Source organism: Frieseomelitta varia, unplaced genomic scaffold (assembly GCF_011392965.1).
Source record: "Frieseomelitta varia isolate USP_RPSP 00005682 unplaced genomic scaffold, Fvar_1.2 scaffold_230, whole genome shotgun sequence".
Lineage (NCBI taxonomy): Eukaryota > Metazoa > Arthropoda > Insecta > Hymenoptera > Apidae > Frieseomelitta > Frieseomelitta varia.
This window is the reverse complement of record NW_025109958.1, coordinates 119,673-141,199: the sequence shown is the minus strand read 5'-3', so window position 1 is coordinate 141,199 and position 21,527 is coordinate 119,673. Positions and strand designations below refer to the sequence as shown.

General features: G+C 27.9%; 7 protein-coding genes and 1 long non-coding RNA gene across 20 annotated transcripts; 4 read left to right on the top strand and 4 right to left on the bottom strand.

The window, feature by feature from the left end:
• The first annotated feature begins 96 nt into the window (after window positions 1-96).
• Window positions 97-2,732, top strand: LOC122527716 (high mobility group protein I). 2 transcript variants are annotated; one of them, XM_043652133.1, is made up of 4 exons: window positions 97-188; window positions 267-365; window positions 1,527-1,770; window positions 1,846-2,732. In XM_043652133.1, exons 3-4 carry the CDS (start codon window positions 1,549-1,551, stop codon window positions 1,975-1,977), a joined length of 354 nt encoding a protein of 117 aa, XP_043508068.1. In that variant the 5' UTR covers window positions 97-188; window positions 267-365; window positions 1,527-1,548; the 3' UTR covers window positions 1,978-2,732. The 2 variants fall into 2 exon arrangements, with proteins under 2 accessions (XP_043508068.1, XP_043508067.1); XM_043652132.1 differs by having other exon boundaries at window positions 97-365.
• Window positions 2,733-3,197: 465 nt separating this feature from the next.
• On the bottom strand, window positions 3,198-5,462 carry LOC122527715 (uncharacterized protein C3orf18-like). Of its 2 annotated transcripts, none has more exons than XM_043652130.1 (3): window positions 4,194-5,462; window positions 3,732-3,875; window positions 3,198-3,665 (listed from the first exon to the last, which is right to left on the bottom strand). In XM_043652130.1, the coding sequence occupies exons 1-3, from the start codon at window positions 4,539-4,541 to the stop codon at window positions 3,609-3,611; spliced, it is 549 nt and encodes a 182-aa protein (XP_043508065.1). In that variant the 5' UTR covers window positions 4,542-5,462; the 3' UTR covers window positions 3,198-3,608. The 2 variants fall into 2 exon arrangements, with proteins under 2 accessions (XP_043508065.1, XP_043508066.1); XM_043652131.1 differs by having other exon boundaries at window positions 4,200-5,461.
• Window positions 5,463-6,264: 802 nt separating this feature from the next.
• On the bottom strand, window positions 6,265-10,777 carry LOC122527694 (adiponectin receptor protein). Of its 6 annotated transcripts, none has more exons than XM_043652082.1 (7): window positions 10,641-10,777; window positions 9,112-9,382; window positions 8,915-9,013; window positions 8,661-8,832; window positions 8,186-8,583; window positions 7,907-8,071; window positions 6,265-7,618 (listed from the first exon to the last, which is right to left on the bottom strand). In XM_043652082.1, exons 2-7 carry the CDS (start codon window positions 9,355-9,357, stop codon window positions 7,484-7,486), a joined length of 1,215 nt encoding a protein of 404 aa, XP_043508017.1. In that variant the 5' UTR covers window positions 9,358-9,382; window positions 10,641-10,777; the 3' UTR covers window positions 6,265-7,483. The 6 variants fall into 6 exon arrangements, with proteins under 6 accessions (XP_043508017.1, XP_043508016.1, XP_043508021.1 ...); XM_043652081.1 differs by lacking the exon at window positions 10,641-10,777 and adding an exon at window positions 9,939-10,219; XM_043652086.1 differs by lacking the exon at window positions 10,641-10,777 and adding an exon at window positions 9,868-9,891.
• LOC122527696 (GDP-fucose transporter 1) lies at window positions 10,731-12,535 on the top strand. 4 transcript variants are annotated; one of them, XM_043652088.1, is made up of 5 exons: window positions 10,731-10,818; window positions 11,179-11,247; window positions 11,372-11,576; window positions 11,637-11,775; window positions 11,841-12,535. In XM_043652088.1, the coding sequence occupies exons 2-5, from the start codon at window positions 11,183-11,185 to the stop codon at window positions 12,428-12,430; spliced, it is 999 nt and encodes a 332-aa protein (XP_043508023.1). In that variant the 5' UTR covers window positions 10,731-10,818; window positions 11,179-11,182; the 3' UTR covers window positions 12,431-12,535. The 4 variants fall into 4 exon arrangements, with proteins under 4 accessions (XP_043508023.1, XP_043508027.1, XP_043508026.1 ...); XM_043652089.1 differs by having other exon boundaries at window positions 10,771-10,818; window positions 11,176-11,247; XM_043652092.1 differs by lacking the exon at window positions 11,372-11,576.
• LOC122527697 lies at window positions 11,856-18,804 on the bottom strand. Its single transcript, XR_006306392.1, has 2 exons — window positions 18,669-18,804; window positions 11,856-11,895 (listed from the first exon to the last, which is right to left on the bottom strand). It is a non-coding gene; the product is annotated as an uncharacterized LOC122527697 (long non-coding RNA).
• On the bottom strand, window positions 12,597-15,360 carry LOC122527692 (glutathione hydrolase 7-like). Of its 3 annotated transcripts, none has more exons than XM_043652077.1 (9): window positions 15,210-15,360; window positions 14,632-14,798; window positions 14,404-14,561; window positions 14,267-14,346; window positions 13,925-14,197; window positions 13,546-13,836; window positions 13,377-13,443; window positions 13,074-13,307; window positions 12,597-12,995 (listed from the first exon to the last, which is right to left on the bottom strand). In XM_043652077.1, the coding sequence occupies exons 1-9, from the start codon at window positions 15,226-15,228 to the stop codon at window positions 12,785-12,787; spliced, it is 1,500 nt and encodes a 499-aa protein (XP_043508012.1). In that variant the 5' UTR covers window positions 15,229-15,360; the 3' UTR covers window positions 12,597-12,784. The 3 variants fall into 3 exon arrangements, with proteins under 3 accessions (XP_043508012.1, XP_043508013.1, XP_043508014.1); XM_043652078.1 differs by having other exon boundaries at window positions 13,925-14,182; XM_043652079.1 differs by having other exon boundaries at window positions 13,925-14,080.
• On the top strand, window positions 15,673-17,231 carry LOC122527695 (tRNA-dihydrouridine(20a/20b) synthase [NAD(P)+]-like). Its single transcript, XM_043652087.1, has 3 exons — window positions 15,673-15,780; window positions 15,854-16,051; window positions 16,127-17,231. The coding sequence occupies exons 1-3, from the start codon at window positions 15,704-15,706 to the stop codon at window positions 16,899-16,901; spliced, it is 1,050 nt and encodes a 349-aa protein (XP_043508022.1). The 5' UTR covers window positions 15,673-15,703; the 3' UTR covers window positions 16,902-17,231.
• Window positions 17,140-20,686, top strand: LOC122527691 (DNA repair and recombination protein RAD54-like). The gene is made up of 10 exons (XM_043652076.1): window positions 17,140-17,378; window positions 17,610-17,816; window positions 17,903-18,093; window positions 18,167-18,369; window positions 18,436-18,878; window positions 18,969-19,230; window positions 19,349-19,514; window positions 19,606-20,011; window positions 20,082-20,245; window positions 20,323-20,686. The coding sequence occupies exons 1-10, from the start codon at window positions 17,376-17,378 to the stop codon at window positions 20,513-20,515; spliced, it is 2,238 nt and encodes a 745-aa protein (XP_043508011.1). The 5' UTR covers window positions 17,140-17,375; the 3' UTR covers window positions 20,516-20,686.
• The last annotated feature ends 841 nt before the right edge of the window (window positions 20,687-21,527 follow it).

The following is a 21,527-nucleotide window of genomic DNA, read 5'->3' as shown; positions in this document are numbered from 1 at the left end:
GCGGGAATCAGTTGGCGTGGTGTAAAAAGAGTGGGGGTATGTTTCTTAGGGTAGCGAACGAATCAGAGTACAGTGCATCATCTCGATCAGGTCAGTCGCGTCTCGCAATTCGCGCAGTAAATTGTGAGTTGTTGCGTACGATCCGTGTACGGAGCTCTTGGGTTTGCGAAGCGACGCGCGCGCTATTGGTATTAAAAGAAGAGAAAAAATCAGGCAGTCCGCATTCTTGCTTCATATATAACAGAATATTAAACATTTTGATACAGATTGTACGCGGAAAAAGAGCGTAGCCCGGTTTTCTTACGGTACGACGCGCGCGCCGACTGAACGATTGCCTTTGTCTTCATACACACGAGATATTTGAGGTGAGTGCTTGTCAACGACTTCTTCTCCGGTAAATATCGCGCTCCCGTTCGCATTGCGTACGCGTTCTTTGCTACGGAACACCGAAAGACTGGATGATTTCATTGACGATTTTTTCGTTGATGTTTCGTACGGGGTCGACTGTTACTTACAGAGATATTTATTCATATTCGTATAAAGAGATCGGTGTGGTGTACGCTACCACGACTCTGGTGTTGCCATGATTTGTCGATCATGGCGTCCCTACAAGCCGAGTGAATTCGATCGTATGTGCATTTAATACCGAGTCCCCGTGCAGTAATATTTACTTGTTTCTCGCAAAAAATTTAGAAAATTCTCATTCCTCTGCGTGATTTTATACATTTAGTTGAGATTGCACGGAGAGGCGTGTAGCTTATAGGATGCTTAATGTTTTTGAAAATGGCGGGCGCGGATATTTCAGAAAGTACTCGTTTATTGCTGTAAACGATTCTTTTCTCTGCTCGAATTGTTGATTGTATTTGTTATAAGTTTATTGTTTTGTGAAAGGGAAAAAATTAATAACGTTTCGTTTTTATATAACCGTTTACTAAAATTATAGATTGCACGATCAATTTTGCATAATTATTTTATTCAGTTACAATTAACGGATTGGTAAACCGCCGTTTAGTGATATCCGATGTGAATGTATATTAGGCGCGTAATTTGTTGAACCTTAGTACATCAAAACGCAATTAGCATCGGTAAATTCTGTTTTATTAATTTATAGGAGAATATATATGTATATCGATGCAATTAGCAAATTGTTGTTAAAAATTTAAATTAAATAAGCTCTATAAGAAATTTCAAAAATCGATAACTATGCAAAGTTTTCTGTATTTCTGTATAAAAGTATTTATATTTTCCTATGTGTTATAGTTACGCGAGATTAAACCTTACAATATAACGAGTATTCATGCGTTTATTTATAAACAGGATATATATATTTTATAATTTGAGGACACAAGTTTTTCTTTGTAAGTTCGTTTGAATTTTTTTTTTTTCCCGTTTTGAAGATTGATGTTCCCAATTTGGAAACTTCCGTGTGGAAGTTAGTGAACAAGATTATTGCACAACCCAAATAAATACTTATTTTAAATAAATAATTCAAGATTTATATCATAACAGATAATTTTTGGTTATACAGTAATACGTAAAGAATTAAAAATGTCAGACGACAACTCGCCTGTTGTTGAAGAACAAAAGAAAAAGCGTGGTAGACCAGCAAAAACAGATAAGAATACTGTTAAAGAACCTAAGAAGAGAGGCAGACCCTCTACTGATAAAAATAATGCAATACGCACTGCGAAATCTGACAATGAAGATGATGCATCGCCTGTGCCTGTTAAAAAGGGAAGAGGGCGACCAAAGGGATCACATAAAAAAAAGGTTTGTTATTTCCATTAAAATCAAATAGGAGGGATAGTTATTATACTTACATGATTTCCTTATTATTAATTGCAGCAAGGTTCACCTAAAGGAAATCCATCGGGACGGGGTCGTGGTAGACCCAAGAAGAAAGAGGAAAAACCTGAAAGTACTGGAGAAGAGGAAGATGAACAAGAAGAGGAGGAAGAGGAGGAGGAGGATAATTGAATGTAAAAAAATAAATTCAATGTACCAGAATTATTCTTTGAAAGTTTTTAAAAAATTGATAAGAAATTTAAAACTTTTAAGTTTGCTTTTTATATCATAATCTGCAAAACGAAATAGTAAAGTGGTAACATATTACTTTAAAAAAATGGTGGAAAGAAAAAGAGAGAGAAAGAGAGAATAAACTGCTCATATTCCAAGGAAGTTGTATGAAAATATGATTTATAATCAACAACAAAAAAAAAAAAAAGGAGTGGCATAGAAACCTTGGTTGAAGATCTGTAAAGCTATCTTTGTAGTATTTACTTTATGCATTTTTATTACGATTATTATTAATATAATTATTATTATTTTTATTATTGTTACTATCATAATAATTTTATTTTAATTATCAAAACGAAATATACAAGTATTTTAATGAAGAAAATTTTAAAACTAAAAAAATTAAGATCTCAAGCTAACTTGGAATTAAAATGATGAAGACTTTGGCTAACTTTAAAGTATAAGGTACATCATGACCGTACATAAACTATATGGTGTACAATTATATCATATATGTTACCTCTTTTGCTCCTATGTATGTACATTTTAATTCTGAAAGTCAAAGACTTCATATAAATTTAATACTGTGAGAAATACTTCTTGTACAAGAAATATCCTTTTTTAATTATATTTGAACAAGTGAACATTAATGTTCTTCAAACAAGCATATGTGTGAATGTCAAATTTGTATTAAAATAAATAAACTCATAAAATGACTTATTAGTTGCTATATTATACATATAGATTTTTTCATATTCTAGCCAAAATTCCTATACTAGCGAAATCTTGTTGCTATATTACAATTCTAAAAATACATTTTAATGCATTAGAATATGGTAATGAATTAGAATACATTTTAATTTCAATTGATTATCTTAAAAATTATATTTAGAACTATTTAATTTTTAATCTTTCAATATTGTTTACTAAATGCTTAGACAAAAAAAAATTTATATTATTAAATAACGTCTATCTACAATAACTACTTAGAATGAAATTTTTAATACTTTGTTTAATATTAAATACCTAATTTTTTTAATTCTTTTTACTACTAGAATTTTTTAGTATTAAATATAAATAGAACAAAATTTTAATTAAATTTTTAAATTGACAATCGATATTTCATTTCATTAATGTATCTTCAAAGGAAAGGATATGAAAAAAAAAATACATAAATGAAATTCATTACATAGCAAAAATTGTACATTTATGAAAAATGTTATAAACAATATACAATGAATATCAATGACAAAATGAAATCTCAGTCATTTTGGTCTCTTTAACTCTCTATTATAGAATTAAGTTAAGCATTATCCATTTTATGGATATTCTTCAAAAAAGTAAAATAAATTCTATTATATTATCACATAATATCTATTTGTGATAGATTAAATTCTAATATTTAGATATATTCTGGAATATTTTCTCATATATAAAATTTATGAATTTAGATTTTATCTTTTGAATTGAAAGATATATACAAATTATTTAAACATTTAGTAAATATATAAATCTACTAAATAGTTAACTTTTTAAATCTAAGATAGTTGTAGATAATACAAAGATTTTAAAAGACTATTATAAATACTTTGTCAATGATTTCCAAAGAGTTCAGCATTTTCTTCTGTATCCATAGATTGATACCCTTGCTGTAAGACAAAGTATTCTATACTAATAATGTATATTACATATTAATCTAAAATTGTTATACATACACGTCTCTGATGATTACTGTAACATTCTTCTAATAATTCAGTTTCCCAATCATCTTCTTCTTCTTCACCAGGATCAAAATTATACATTGGCATAAGTCTATGCCTTAAACGTTCCAATTTTCTTTTCCTTGAGATAATTATTACCTTTAAAAGTATTATACATTATTAAAACATCTATGTTTTGTCAAATATTATGCAATTATGTGATTTTATTTTTATTAGTAAGAAAAGTTGCTTTTAATAGAAGAAGCTACAAACTAGTGAGATTTTAAATACAAATTACAACATTAACTGACCAATAAACTTAAACTATACTACAAAAAGGTAATAATACCTAATGTAGAAACATTTATCCAAGCATTATAATTTGCTGAATATTTTACATTTATTTTTTTTTTTTTTTTTGTTTCTGCAAATGAAAGTTAAAAGATTAAGATATAAGTATAAAAGTGATATCGCTACCCATACCACAGCTGATAATACAATAACAAAGACCACTACACCAAGTGGTACAAAAATGTATTCTATTCCATCTGGTGGGCCAAATTCATCAAAAATTTCTGTCGTTGTAGATACATATATATTGGTACTTGAAGGTTCAAAGGAAACAATTGTACTATTAGGCAATGATGTTATGGCCTTAGAAATATTCCACAATCCATTTTCTTCTGTAGAATTCACATATGCTTCAGATATTTCGCTGGATATATTAGTTGCCATAGTAGTTGTCATAGTATAATTTTTAATGCTGTCAACTAACATTCCAGATGTTGCGGAATTCGTAACACTTGTTGAGTTCATCTCATTCATTGTTGTTTAGGTAGAAAACAGTGTTTGATTCTTTACAAGAAGCATCAATTTTAAATATATTGGAAAGGAATTCCTTAACATCTATATTATTTACGCTACAGAAGTTGAAATTTTTCAAAGCATACACACTTTAACCCTATTGTCACTTGTTTTACTTTGTTGTGTCAAAAACGTAAGAACATAATATGCAAGAAGCATAACAATAAATACTGTTTATTATTACTGTATCAGTAACATTGATACATTAATGTATCATTACATGAGATATGAAATGCTCTAATTCCATGTGTGGTTTGAACGGTTATAGTAGACAGAAGTGTATCACTTTTTATCTCACGATATTCGTAATTATGAGGTATAAACCATTCGAAATAAAGATCACGTTCATCAATTTGACTTTGTAAATAAATATACAATTACACATCTTGATCAGTTTTCTGCGTTATACTATCAGTACGAAAATGAGAATTCCGTTTCATCAAGAATGTCGTCGACTTCATTTCTGTGCACCCGTTTTCAAAAAGGTTCTGTTTTTTCTTTTAAGAACGTCTCGGTCACTCGTGACAAAAATATTAAAACATATTTGAGATACGATCGTGTATTTTCGTCTTTCTTATGACTGAACCGTCGAAATGAATATTCTCCCTTTGATTCATTGTTGACTGTACAATAGACCATAGTTTTGCTCGAAGCATGATACTCATCTTTCTACGTGAAAACAAAGTTTTGCGTAATTATGTTTTCCCTTTTAAGTTCAATAGTATCGCAATGCAGCTTTCTCGCATGGATACATTACACATAACAGACATATGCCAAACTAATCCCGTTCTAAACTGAACCGTACTATCTATCGATGCCTTATCGAGATATTTTTCCACATCGATTCTAATATTTTTATTAGCAGCATCGTGATATACAAAAGAATTAAGTAATCTGAATTGTTTAATTAAACAAACTACATTTTAATATGTAAAAATATCATCATTAAAAATAATAAATAAATAAATATATATATATATATATATATAACATTGTATGTAATATTAATATTTATCATATATATATATATATTAATATTACATATGTATATCGATAATTTGAGTATATATTTGAACAATCCAAATTACTTATTCATTTTATAGATATACACGTAGTTACAATAAGTAATACTACAGTTTTTGATTTTGTAGTTAAATATTTTTTTATTTCATATTTTGAAGTTAAAAATAAATTGATAATCATATATATACAAATTCTTAATAAACAAGATTCTGCTCATATGAAATGTACAATTATTTTTATTATAAAATTTTTTTTAATAATTTTTTATAAATACTTTGTATAAACATTTTGTTACCAAAAATATAGAAACTTAATAGAATTATTTTGAATTTCACGTTATCTAGAAATGAAAAATAATAATTGCAGATCTAAAAATTCTTATTAAATATAAATAAATAAACAATCACAATCTCTTTCTATTCACAATAAAAACATCATAATTTTGATAGTAAAGCTAAACGATAAATACTATTGAAACATAAAATTTAGTTTATTATTCTTAATGACAAGATTTAGATTTCTGTGTGTGTTACGTAACTGACAAAAAAAATTTCTCCCGTTTATTGCAAATTAATTAATTTTATAAATCTTACATTCTCGTTTTTGAATGTTTCGATTGTCATTTATTACAGTGGATGAAGATAGTTCTAGTATATTCAAATAGTTCGCAAAATGATACTACAATATTTATTTAGAAAAATATATTTTTGGGAAATTACATAAAGTAGGATAATTGTGTTTTTACATATGAAATTCATAATTTCCTTCTTTATTAATTTACCAATAGTACGAATTATTTATGTAAAAATGTCAACAATATCTCTTTATATAAGTACTAGACCCTATGATAATAACAAAAGTATTCAACACTTTTTTATATGAAAAAACAGCAGATCTGCAATGAAATGTGTATTTTACAACAAACATAAAGCTACATGGGAAAAAGTGAGAATGAAAATTGTTCTACTAGCATTAAAAAATGCAAACCATCTATAATCAATATAGAAAATAAGAAGTCAAAAAACAAATTATGATACACAATAAATTTTGAAGATACAGACACTGAAAAGAAAATCAGTGTTTTACTTACTATATGCAAGTGTGATGCAAAAAAGGTTGAATTTGTATAGTTCACACATAATCATTACAATAAATAGTTTTCATTGCTTTAACAGTGTTCAAAATATATTACAACTTTTATAGTGCTTATACTATAAAGTCATTCATGTTTTTAATTCATTCCTAAATCTTAATTATATTATATTGTTCGTTGCCATATATCTGTACTCTGTTTCGTATTTTACAACTTCTTTTCATTAACTTGCTTTCAACAAGTAAGAGAACTGCACGAAACAAGAGATCAGTCATTATCAGTCAGTAAAATGATATTTTATAACTTCACATTCATTTTGCATATAATAACGTTACTACATATAAAGAAATTAAAACATTTAAATAAATTATTCGCATAAAGAAAGAAACAACAAGTGTAAATAGTTACATTATTTGTTACTTTGTACTACTAAAATTTTTGATAAATATGACAAACGTTTTAAACATTGAGCTCAATACAAAGTGATTTTTCATAATTCAGATTTACGAAAGTGTAAAAAGTTTTATTTAATTAAGTTCTCATTATCACATATTGCACTTTATTATGAACTTTTATTAAATCTCTGTAAATTTCCTTTAAAATTTTTTTGCTAATTATGACGAACTAGAAGAAAATTCTTGTGCTGTTTATTTTTATGATATTGTTTCCAGCAGTTCTTTTGTAGTACAGATCTACCGACACACAAAGATTTAGGAATCTTTTTAAGTCTCGATAAAGGTACGTAAGGTGAAATCCAACAACACGATATTATATGCTCATTGCATAATTAAAAAGCCATCACCTGCGACGGATTTGTACAATCTCCTATTGTCATTCTATACATAGCCATCTCTGTTATTCCGTGGTAATGAACAAAAGCTGCTGCAATCACTAACACGTGGAAGATTTGATGACTCTGAAACTGAATAATATTGTATAGAACTCGAATTTCAACCTTAAAGGCCGAATTTTTACATATTATTCTATGAATATCATCGGCATACATCACAGTCTATGATACTTTACAAATTTAGGTCAAATCTTCGAGTTTAAGAGTTTGAGCATTAAGAATTTAAGCTTTTATAACTCAAAATTCGAATTCAGAAAACACTAAGGCTTGAACCGCGACTCTAGCTCGAGGTTTAGGATTTATTTTTATTAATACAGAAATTCATCAATTACACTTAAAAATATAAAAATAAATATTTACCCAAATATCGAACTTGCCAGGAAAAAATCGTTCAGGTACTCTTAATGCATAAAACAATGCACCTAAGATGTACAAACATCCCATTAATATTAACCATCCAAGAGATGCTTGACTAATTGCTTTAAACCAACCCTCTGCAATGGCATAATGTACTGCTGGTATTACCTAAAAAAAATGTAACATTTTGATTACGATGTATTATCTAATATAATTTATCGTTTCATCAACAAGTTCATAAATTCTTTGACGTAAAAATATAATATAGTATATGCTACTCACCCCACTAAGACCAAATCCCATAAAAACGCCTGCCCTTAATGGTCTGTAACTTGGTTCACCAAATCGTTCCCATAATGATACGACAATACTTGTTACACCAAGTATTACAACCACTGACAAATAAATAAGCCTAGGTTGATAATCACAGTAAAAACCATAGTAAAGCCATGGTACAAAACTACCCATAATTAGCATAGCTATTCCACAGTAATCTAATTTTGAAAACAACTTTCCGACACATTCGCTGTGGCAGTGTACAGTGTGAAAGGCAAATGACATTCCTAGACATATAATAGCACCAGCAAAGAAGGTACCAAATACCAATTTTTCTTCCAATTGTATTTCTATAGGAGGTTGTGTTATGAAGAATATAGCTATGCCAATAAATGCAACGCATCCTGTCAAAAAAATAAAACATATTAATCTCTTCAAAAAATGAAAAGGCAGTTCTTTAAAAATAAGCATTAAATCATACCAAGCAAATGAGTCCAAATATTTCCAGTTTCTGTATGAATTCGAAAAATACTTTTAAAACAGGCGTAAAAAGATGGTAAAGGTGGTCTGTGGCCAGCATGTAAGAAATCATTATCTTGTAACCACTTTGGAAGATTCCTGAAATGACACTGCTTCCACGATGCTTCCCAAACCTTAGAAAGGTAGTTAATATTTTAAATAGCAAACAATTAATAATCTGTAATATAAAAATATACTTATGTATCTTATATGTACCTTGCGGACAAATTCTTCTGCTTGCTCTGCAGCATTATGTGCTAACGCACCAAGATCAATTTCATCACTTAACACACCAGCTTTTAATACTTCTGTCATCTGCAAAACGTATGTTAAACTTTATAATTTGATTATCTTTTTAATTAACATATAATATAGGAAAACTAATGTTAATAGTAAGGATTGTAATTACACACCTCACAATCCAAAAGATGATCATCCTCAGGAGTTGAAGGTAACGGACAACCAACTCCATCCTCTTCTTCTGCCAAACAGCTTGCATCATCATCCTCTAATAATTCTTTAACTTCATGTAAGCCTGGTACTTCACTGTTTAAAAACACGCGTTCACTCCATGGAATTCTATGCCTAATCTCTGATTCTGGTATTACATTATCATCACTCCTTTTATCTTCCACAATGACATCCTCATATTGTGACATTTTGTGGGATTTCAATTATTAATTTCTAAAAGACACAAAGTTACCAAGAAAACAGATATTGTAATTTATTGATAAATTATAAATTTTCTAATAGTAAATATTTTCTAATAGTAAGTATATTTTTTTTGAAATTACTTCAATTTAATTGTAAGACGCAGTGTAATGAACAAATAAAATGTAGTATGATAATGAAATTTTTAGAGTAACAGATTCATTGAAATAAGAATCAACTAATTTGCTCAGCTTTGCACGATCAATTGATCATAGTTCAACTTTTAAAAACTAATGCTTTGAAAGGTCATGACTTTTTATCTAAGCAAATTACATAAATATACATTGACTATTGCGAAATGATAATTTAGTTAACACGTATAATTCTCTCGAATAGAAATTAGAATGAAAGTTATATCGAAATGTCGTTGATCATTGTACGTACGATCATTATATAATTAAAAAAAAAAAGATTGTTTATCGCGTATTTGAAAATTCATAGTAAACGAAAAATCGAACCAGAAGGATGAATTTTGCGAGTACAAAGTCCAGTTTATCGGAAACAAGTCATTATTATATTTAATACGTACCAGTTATATGACAATTCCTCAAAAATTATTACACCGACGCCATAGATATTTAATGTTCCCCAATAGAGCAAATAAATCGAAATAATTCAAAACATAGTTTACAGATAGATGTAAATGACTTTTTACGCGAGTACTAATTTTGGTTGTTCATCGCTACGACAGTGGTCGAAAATACTCGAACACATAGACACCACGTGTCAACATTTACATACGTATTATCTAATTGTCAGTAGTGATATCTATTTCACGATTATGATTTTTTTATCCGTGTAATTTATAAATTGGACAACCGCGCATGTCGGGGGGAATTTATCAAACGAAAACAGATACTAATATATTTGTGGTACATTTTTGATTATACGAGATTGATTAATTAACGCGTCATCATTTCCAAAATATATTCAATGTGGAAATTTGTTTCCAACATAAAAATCAAATAGAATACTATGTAGAAAATGATAAAAATTTCTCGTTTGAGAATATTTATATGTTTTTAATTAAGAAATAACGCCATAAATTACGCCAAATATATGTATATGCATGAAATAATTATAACTTTGTTAAATCATTTTTATTCACAGTAATTGTCTATAAGAATAATAAATGTGAATATGCAGAGGGATATGTTTTTAAAATACATATTAAAATTATATTAGAATTGACCTTTATTCAAATTGAAAATGCATTTATGAAAAAACTTACGTGTACAATACAATTATTCTAAATTTAAACCGTTACAAACTCGCTGAATAATGCCTGTGCTAGGACATATGTGTACACATAATTATTCTAGAATAACTAAAGTTGCTATCGTAGTATGATAGCAGATTGTACGAAATATAACCTAAAAAATTTGCACGTTGATAAGCAATTAAAGATGGTAATACATATGTTACTCCACAATTACAGATCATCTGATAAAAATTTGTAAATCTATTCTAATCGCATGATAGAAATGTTTAAATTGTATTTTTATTATTTGTCATTAACAATTGTATTCATTAAAAATCACAGTATTATATTATAATAATCTATGAAAAAATTTGTAAAAAATCAACAATATCTTTAGTATCGTATTGTCAATATTTTAACAGCTTTACTAACAATTCAATGTTTAATTAAATAATTAACTTAAATATGTGAATTAGTATGTATAGTCTATCATTGAAGTATATATATATATATATATATATATATTAAGAAAATAATGTAATTATATTAATAAATAAATATATAAAAGGAAAATGGTCCTAGAAACTGGAATACTTGCAAAATTTATGTACATTGCAATTGTGGTTGCAACTTATTGGTAAGTTTTCTTCATTTGTTTCTCAATAAAATATGTTATCCGACTTTTATCTTGCACTAAAAAAATAAAATTATTTAATTTCTATTAGCAAACTCGTTATATATATAATTGAACACTTTTACAGGATAATTTCTATATTGACAGTATTTGTAAATAAAGCTCTTCTATCCAGTAATACTATAAATTTGGATGCACCTCTTTTTATAACATGGTGCCAATGTATAATATCCTTGATCATGTGTGTAATTCTTAGCAATTTGTCAAAGTGGTTCCCAAAATATATTAAATTCCCTTGTGGTAATCCATATACCAAAGAAACACTTAGAAAGGTAAGTTACAATTTTCTGGTGATATGAATTATATTTTTGTTGTTTTTCATCTATTTATAGGTACTGCCATTGTCTCTTCTATTTACTGGAACGATTGCGACAAACAACTTATGTTTAAAATATGTTGATGTTGCATTTTATTACATAGGACGTTCACTAACAACTGTATTTAATGTTATTTTCACATATCTTATGCTAGGTAAGGAATTTCTTAAAAATAAAGAAGGGTTCATGCAGATGTAATAACTTGTAATAACTCCACAGGTCAAAAGACTTCTATAGATTGTATTGCATGTTGTGCATTTATTGTGACTGGATTCTGGCTTGGTGTAGATCAAGAACATATTGCTGGTTCTTTGTCTATTCTAGGAACAATTTTTGGTGTACTAGGATCATTAACTCTCTCTTTATATTCCATTCATATGAAACAAGTTCTTCCTAAATTAAATCAAGATATTTGGTTACTTTCTTATTGTAACAATGCATATAGTGTCATTATATTTCTTCCATTGATGTTGGCTAATGGAGAATATATTACAGTGTACAATTATGACAAAATTGGGTCTTCATATTTTTGGTTTGCTATGATCATTGGTGGTATTTGCGGTTTTGCTATTGGTTTTGCTACAGCACTTCAGATAAAAGTAACGTCTCCTTTAACACACAATATTAGTGGAACTGCTAAAGCTTGTGCACAAACAGTTTTAGCAACTTATTGGTTTAATGAAAAGAAATCATATTTGTGGTGGATAAGTAACTTTGTTGTGCTTGGTGCTAGTGCAATGTATGCTAGATTGAGACAACTTGATTTAAGTAGGGAATACAAAGAAGAAAAACAGCAATCACAAGTATGAAAAGATGTGAATAATTTACTCAAATTAAAATATATAATATAGATTAAATTTTATTGTATAATTTTATATAAAAATGATTAAAGAAATAAAATTATTTTTATAAAATAGTATAAATTATTTTTCATTTTAATAAATATCTAATTTTAATTAGAATTTTAAAAATTCATAAAAAATCTTGTTTTATCATGAATGTATATCTTCATATCAAGAAATTTGTGTAGAAACATTTTTTTAATAATATGAAGTCTTTGTAAGATATTCCACTATATTCACTTAAATATAATACTTTGTATATATAAATATAAAAAATATAAAAATATATTTAATAAAAGAAAAATAAAAATGAATAAGTTATTAAAATCTTGACGCAAGGCCACCTCCACGACTATCTGAATGGCTTGACATTAAATCTTTTCTCTTTATAATTACATTCACACTTTTTAATACTGAATCAGTTTCCAAATGTGGTGTTGGTACAATTAAGTTTAATTGATTTTGTATTAGAGCATCTATAGAATGTTTTGGATCATTTTCTATAACAAATCCGTCTGACGAAAAATAATACCTTAAATATAAATTGTGTTAAAAAAAAATACTTCCACAAATTTTATAATTTTTATAAAAGGTAAAATCTATTTTTTACCTTGGATGTTCAATAGCTTCAGAAACGTTTAATTGGCGCACTATAATATTGTATAATAATTGTCCAATAATTAATATATCATCAGTTCCAAATACTCCTCTTAATCCACATAATGCTTTTTCATTATGAAAAATTATTGGAACAAGTGTGGATAAGGTATTGTTAGTATCAGCTTTATCCAGCAAAAAACCAACTCTTGACATATGTCCAAAACCAAATGGTGTACTAAGTCCACTATAAGAATTGTACATTTATATTATCAAATTTATTAAATGAAATATATTAAACTTTTATAATACTAACGTTACAATACAAACATAAGTATCTTCCCAGTCCATTGCAACAACTCCAGTATATCTTTCTTCTTCAACTAAAATTGTTACTATATGAAATCAATATTGCTGCAAAACATGTGTATATATATATACATATATATTTCTTTTTAAAATAAAAACAGTGGAATATAACAAACCATGTTGTTTTATTTGTAACGGTATTGAAACTGAATTTATTAATGTTTTTGCTACTTCTATATCTGTTTCTGCTATAGATGTATTATCAGTAGATATTTTAAGATTTTCCAGTGCTGTAATCATTGATTTTAATAATGACATATGTGGAGAGTAATATATCGCGTGTTTATAAAAACTTGATTTTTTTGCTATATATACATCAGGTTTATAATTTACGAATTGTGGAAGAAGTTTTAAAAGTTTAACTTTATCATGTAGAAGTTTCTGTGAAAAACTTCCGTTATATAACACTGAAAATGAAACAAATGAGTAAATGTATTAATATATATTAATAAACAAATTTTTTAATTGGTTATAATCAAAATAACATTATTATACCATTAGTTCCTTCCAGTGCTACAGCGTTTAATAAATCACTAAGATCATGTAACTTTAATATATCTCCTGCATTAATATGGCCATATAGAATTTCATAATTAATATTTTTTGATATTTCACTTGCTAACTCTTTTGATACAACAAACCCTTCTTTGGCTAGAGATACAGAAGGTTTAACAATTTCATTCCATGGTAGTTTACCTTTTAACTTATGTGCATGTTCTAATCCTTTTAATACTGCTGGTATGCGTATTTCATCTTGTACAAAATTATTACATACACATAATGCAAATAATATAAAATAATATAAAATATTTTTTCAATTATTATTCAAATACATACCTGTGATTGTATTATTAGCAAAATCAACAATAATTGGTTCTGACTGCTCTTTATGATTATATATCATCATATAACCACCTCTAAAATAGTAATTATAAATTACAATAATTAATAATAAAGTGATGTATGTAACTTACCCACCCAGACCAGTTTTATGTGGAGCTACCACTGTCATACAAATGGTAGCTGCTACAGCTGCATCTACTGCATTACCACCTTTTCGTAATATTTTACTTCCAATTTGTGAACAATTTGTATAATCTGTTGCAACTGCACCATGAATGCTAGCTTTATCCTAACATAAAATAATGTTATAAGTGATATTTATAGCTTATTGTACAATATCTTTTTATTAGCTTAAATACCTGTGGACTTCCATCAGCATATAAAATTTGTAAAATTAATGTTGTTGTGATAGAAATGGTCAAAATAGTAAAACAGCTTATAATGAATTTCAGACCATCTCCACAATACATACTTAATGTATATTTATAACTTCTACCTTTTGTTAAAGGACATTCTTCTCCAGAAGCTTTTGAAATCATAATAATTTAATATATGACAGAATTTTTTACAATATATTGTGCATAATATAAAACAATAATGATAAGTTGTTTTTGTAATATATTTGTAATTCTTTTTGTGTACATAAGAAAACATTACATTTAGTGAAGTTACTAAGAAAAATAACAGATGACATAGGTTAAAAGAAAACTAATTGTAAGAATAGCTACTATTTATATTAAATTTATTATTTATTATTTGTAATAAATATTAATTTTTGTTTAGTACATATATATACAAAATGTAGTAAAAGTAAAAATTAATAGCATTTTTAAAAATTATATAGAACAATGATAATTTATGAATAAATAAGGTTATATCTAAATTTTTCGAATATTTATAACAACAATAAGGAAACAAATAAATAAATAATACTTACAAGAATTATTATAGCGCATTGTAAATGCATGAATTAATTTGAATATTGAAAAAAGAAATTTATATGAAATTATTTAATGATATGCAGACAATACATATCATATTGTAGACAGTATACACATATATATGTATACACATGTTTTTCTAACTGTAAATTTAACTGGTTTTTTGTACTGTAAAATTAATAATTGAAAACATTTTAAAACAATTAGTTTTCAATTTCTGTTCAAATTTGCTTAATGTCATATATGTTATATATACCTATATTATTTAACAAAAGATTGTGATTATTACTTTGCTTTTAAGTAAACAAAAAAATAAAATTTTTATAAAAAATAATGCTTTCCACTCTTTTGCTAAAATGTTATATGTAAAAAAAGTTTTATATATAACTTTATTATTAAATATGTATTTATATACATATAAATTTATTATTAGGTATATATGTGTAATATTTAATTTTTTTTTAGGACAAAATTTTAAAAGTAAAAAAAAATGTCAATTGATATAGTAGAAATCTTAAAAGAGCCAAAGATGATAAAGGTGTGTGCACCAATGGTTAGATACAGCAAGTAAGTAAAAAAATCATTATGCTTCTAATATTTTTTCAATAATAAAGAAATGATATAAATACTTTTTTAACAGATTACAATTTAGAACATTAGTAAGACAATATGATTGTGATATATGTTTTACACCTATGATCTTAGCTGATTCATTTGTACAATCTGAAAAGGCCAGAGATAATGAATTTTCAACTAATAATGGGGATAAACCACTAGTTGTTCAATTTGCTGCTAAAAATGTACATGATTTTCTTAATGCAACAGAACTAGTTGCTCCGTAAGCTTTCCCAAAATATTAAATCTAATTTTTGATAATCAATATATACATTTAATTAATCATTTTTCTTTTCAGATATTGCAATGGAGTTGACATAAATTGTGGGTGTCCACAGCGTTGGGCATTAAAAGAAGGATATGGAGCTGATTTACTTAAGAAACCAGATCTTGTAAAAGATTTAATATATCAAGTGAGAAATCGCATTCCATATCCTTTCACTGTATCTGCAAAAATTAGATTGTTCAAGGATATTCATAGAACTATTGACTTCTGTAGAATTCTCGAGAAAGCAGGTGCTTCATTTCTTACCGTTCATGCTAGAACTCCAGAAATGAGATGTGAACCAATTGATTTGAATAGTTTGAAATTAGTAAGAGATAGTGTGAAATTACCACTCATTGCTAACGGAGATGTAAAAAGTTTAGAAAGCGCAGAAAACTTGTATAAGGAAAGTAATTGCGACGCAGTGATGTCTGCAAGAGGAATTTTAACAAACCCAGCTCTTTTTTCTGGATATTCAGTTACACCTCTTGATTGTGTACAAAATTGGCTTGATATTACATCAATTATACCGACCCAATTTATATGTTTTCATCATCACCTTGTATTTATGTTAGAAAAAATACTCCCCAAGAAAAATAGATTGTTTTTCAATAGTTTACAAAATAAAGCAGCTGTTCTGGAATTCTTGAAAGATACTTATGGCATAAAACCTAACAACAATTTTAAATCATTTGATCTTATTAAATGCATCTTTAACTCTTCACATAAAAAATGTAACAAAGATATTGCGAAAGATGATGATGATTTAAGTATGAATTTTTTAGGTAACATATTTGCAGAACAATAATTTTATTGCTAAGAATTAAAATATTTTTATAGTTACAGTCTGCCATGAAACTGAAATTATCAAATTTAAAAATTTCACTTTGTGAAGAAATTAGTGACATAAGATAAAATCACAAGATAAAATCGTTAAAATTAATATTAGAAAAATTCATATGCAATATATGTAATATATATGTAATATATATGTAATATATATATATATAAATAATTTAACCTTTAACTTTTTCTTTACGAAAGCATTTCATAATTGAAATTTAAATTGTACGGTACTAGTTTTCAATACTGAACGATAGGTGCGCTGAGATCTGACTACAATAAACTGTATGACTTTTGTAACCGCGAAACTTGTAAAATTTATTACATATTGCTTATTAGCTTAACAAGTGAAATGTATATACTAATAATTCTACACGAAAATAACGATGTTACAAAATAAAGTATTTTGAAATTCGAAAATGACGTATCTCAATTCAAAATGGTAAGTCTTTGTAAAATTGGTTAAAACTTCTTTTATCAAAATTAGTTTAGCTTTTATTGAAAAATGACTTATATTAACAATTACAGAGTTAATAATAGTTAAACATAGTCTTCACACTCTAATATTCAAAGACATGTTTATTATCATCATTGTTATTAAATTTAATATTTATTATGTGTTTATTATATTTTAATTTCATTTTTATTACTTTTCATGTTCATTGCATGTAAGATTCGATCTTTGGCTCCTAGTAAAACTGGCAAACGCCCATTGCTATCTGATATATCTAATAGTGTAACACCACCAAGGCTTGTACCTGTTCACCAGCCAAAAAAAAAGGTTTGTCGCAACATCAAAAATGTACAAATAGCAGAATATAAAGCAGTAACCCTTTCATCTGATGATGTACAAGCCACTCAAGAAATAATTTCTGAACATGTGAATATTATATGTTAGATAATTCTCAATAAATAATTAATATAAATTCTATATAATAATACAATAGTTACAATGCAAATTTACAGGAAGAACGTATGAAAAAACTTCTTAGTAAGCCATTTAAAATACCAATTCCTGGTTATCAATTATCTGGCCGTGCACTGGGAATACGTTTATCTGGTCCTCGTAGAGCGTTACACGATCCTGAGGAAGCTAATGCACTTGTTGTTTATTCACCTCCTGAATTATCTGAACATGAGAAATTGAAAGCAGATCAGTAAGTATAAGTATTTTATGATTATGAAGCTTTGTTAAAAATTCCTTGTAATTCTTGTTCATTTATATTTCAGATCTAAACAACTTGTGCATGTAGTGGTAGATCCTATATTATGTAATATTTTAAGGCCCCATCAAAGAGAAGGTGTAAAGTTTATGTACGAGTGTGTAACAGGAAAACGCATTGAAGGTGCCTATGGATGCATTATGGCAGATGAAATGGGTCTTGGAAAAACTTTACAGTGTATAACTCTATTATGGACTCTGTTAAAACAAGGTAAATTGACACTTAGAGTATTGATATTATTTTCTACATAATGCGTAAAATTTACTATGTTTAAAGGACCTGAAGCTAAACCACTTATAGAGAAAGCTATTATTGTTGCTCCAAGTTCATTAGTTAAAAATTGGTATAACGAGATCTTTAAATGGTTAAAAAATAAAGTTCAACCACTGGCAATTGATGGTGGAAACAAAGCAGACATCGACACAAAACTTATTGGATTTATGAAAACTTATGGTCGTAGGTGTATAAATCCTATTTTGATAATCAGTTACGAAACTTTTCGTTTGCACGCACACGTTCTTCATCAAGATGAGGTTGGACTCGTATTGTGCGATGAAGGACATCGTTTAAAAAATTCCGAAAATCAGACGTATCAAGCGCTTATAAATTTGAAAGCCAAAAGAAGAGTATTACTTAGTGGAACACCTATCCAGAATGATCTTTTAGAGTACTTTTCTCTTGTACATTTTGTTAATCAAGGTCTACTGGGAACTGCACAAGTACGTCAGTTAATGTTTTTTGAAAATTAAAAAGACTTTTCAAATATCTCAACAAGAATATCAATGTTATATTAAAATTTCATTCTTCAGGAATTTCGGAAAAAATTCGAAATACCTATTTTACGTGGTCAAGATGCAGCTGCAACAGATGCTGATCGTACTCTTGCTCAAGAACGCTTAACGGAATTAGTAACCATTGTGAATAAATGTCTTATTAGACGTACCAGTGCCTTACTTTCAAAATATTTGCCTTTAAAATATGAATTAGTGGTGTGCATAAAAATGGGAAAATTACAAACTGATCTCTATAATAATTTTATACAAAGCGATAGTGTTAAAAGATCGATGGAAGGTTTGATTTATAAGTTTAATTAAATTCTTTAATAATTATAATTGATAATTCGTTATTATTTAAAATACTTGAAATCATTAAATGTAATTGATATGTTTATATATTTTTTTGATTATAGAAAATTCAGAAAATTCCAAGAAGGGAAAAAGTTTTTCTACACTTGCAGCAATCACATTGTTGAAAAAGTTATGCAACCACCCTGATTTAGTATATGACAAAATATTGGGAAAATGTGATGGATTTGAAAACGCTGCAAAATTAATGCCAGCAAATTATAACACAAGGTACGTAACTTTCGAACGAAAAAATTTATCGTTCTAATATTCTAAGTTTATCATTATTCCGTAATATTGAATTTTTTAATTTTATTTCCAGAGAAATCATGCCAGAATTATCCGGGAAGCTAATGGTATTAGATTGCCTTTTAGCATCTATTAAAACAACAACAAATGATAAAATTGTTTTGGTATCTAATTATACACAAACTCTCGATCTGTTCGAAAAACTGTGTCATAAACGTTGTTATAACTATGTTAGATTAGATGGCACTATGACCATTAAAAAAAGATCAAAGGTAGTAGAAAAATTTAATGACCCAAATAGCAATGACTTTATTTTTATGCTCAGCTCTAAAGCTGGAGGCTGTGGGTTAAATCTTATCGGTGCAAATCGTCTTGTCATGTTCGATCCTGACTGGAATCCTGCGAATGATGATCAAGCAATGGCCAGGGTTTGGAGAGATGGTCAGAAGAAGCTCTGTTTCATATATCGTTTCCTTTGTGTACGTAAAAAGAAGGATTACACGATTTCTCTTTAGAAATTAATGTTCCCTATTTAAATATATATTACAGACTGGTACTATCGAAGAAAAAATTTTCCAAAGGCAAGCGCATAAAAAAGCATTAAGTTCGACAGTTGTAGATCAAGAAGAAGACGTTGCAAGACATTTTACGTTAAATGATTTACGAGATTTATTTAAATTGGAGGAAAATACTATATCAGATACTCATGCTAAGTAAGTTTATCAAAAATAATCTTATCAAAAATAAGATAGTTATTAATGAAGTATACTTGTTACTACTCGTATATTAGGTTCAAGTGTAAAAGATGTGTTAATGGCATAGAAGTAAAAGGACCGCCCGAACAATCGGACTGTAATTCGGATTTATCAGATTGGAGGCACATCTATAATCCACGACATTTACCAGATATACCATTACGACAGTGCTGGTCGAGTGGCATTTCATTTGTTTTCTGCCATCGATCACATGAACAAGTTAAATAAGATTATAATTTTTAAGAATATTTGCGTATAGGATAATATAAAGGAAGCAATATTTTTTTACTGTAAATGTTTCATATTTCATACATACTTTTGTACAAATACAACTATTACGCTTATTTAGAACGAAATCTGTATGAACAAATGCACAATAAATATTATGTATTTGTTTAATAGTAGAAGCTACATTAAATACTAATTGAAGTTATATTATACAAACAAAGAATTATAATACTATCACAAATATTATATAGAAAGGTAAAAGAAAATAATTAATTGTATAAAAGTTACACACAAATCGATTAAAATAGATTTTTCTTTGCGGAAGTTTATTAGTTATTAAACAGTCTCTGATTTTTCCTTTTTTGCTACATTATGTTTAATAATGTATTCAGAATTAGTTATTGATCTGAAAAGCTATTACATTTGTAATTTCTAAATTTAATGTATTTTCAAACTGAGTGTTGTCTAAATTGCAATCCAAATTACAATTTACCAAGCATACGATATATAATACGATAATAAAATCTGCAAATACATCAATCAAAATAAAAAATGTAATTTTTAAGAATAATCATCTAAATGTAGTCATGAAGTACTGAAAGTTAGGCAAACTTTCAAGATATTTGCAATGTGTGAACATAAGGCGTGAAAGTTGGAATGCGATGTTTTTGATAGAGGTAATAAATCCACAAACTCGTTCTCATACGAGTTGTGCGTAGAAAACCAAGGGTCAACGAAGGCTTCAGGAATTTGCTCCACATAAACAGAAGCAATAAGAAAGGCGGGAGGGAGGAAGGTAAGAGAAGGCTAGAGTGGGAGAATGCAAATAATGGAAGCGAGGGCACGTGATCGTTGAACACGGTTTCTGATTGGTTGAAAGGAATCGGCGCTGCTTTCCCTCTCGGCTCGGCGCCCGTTTGCGTTGCCCTTCTTCCGAGGTTTCGTGCAGCTGCCCGCTCAGAATAGTTCCAGATGTGGCCATGTTTAGTTTGATCTTTGAAGTTTTCGCTCA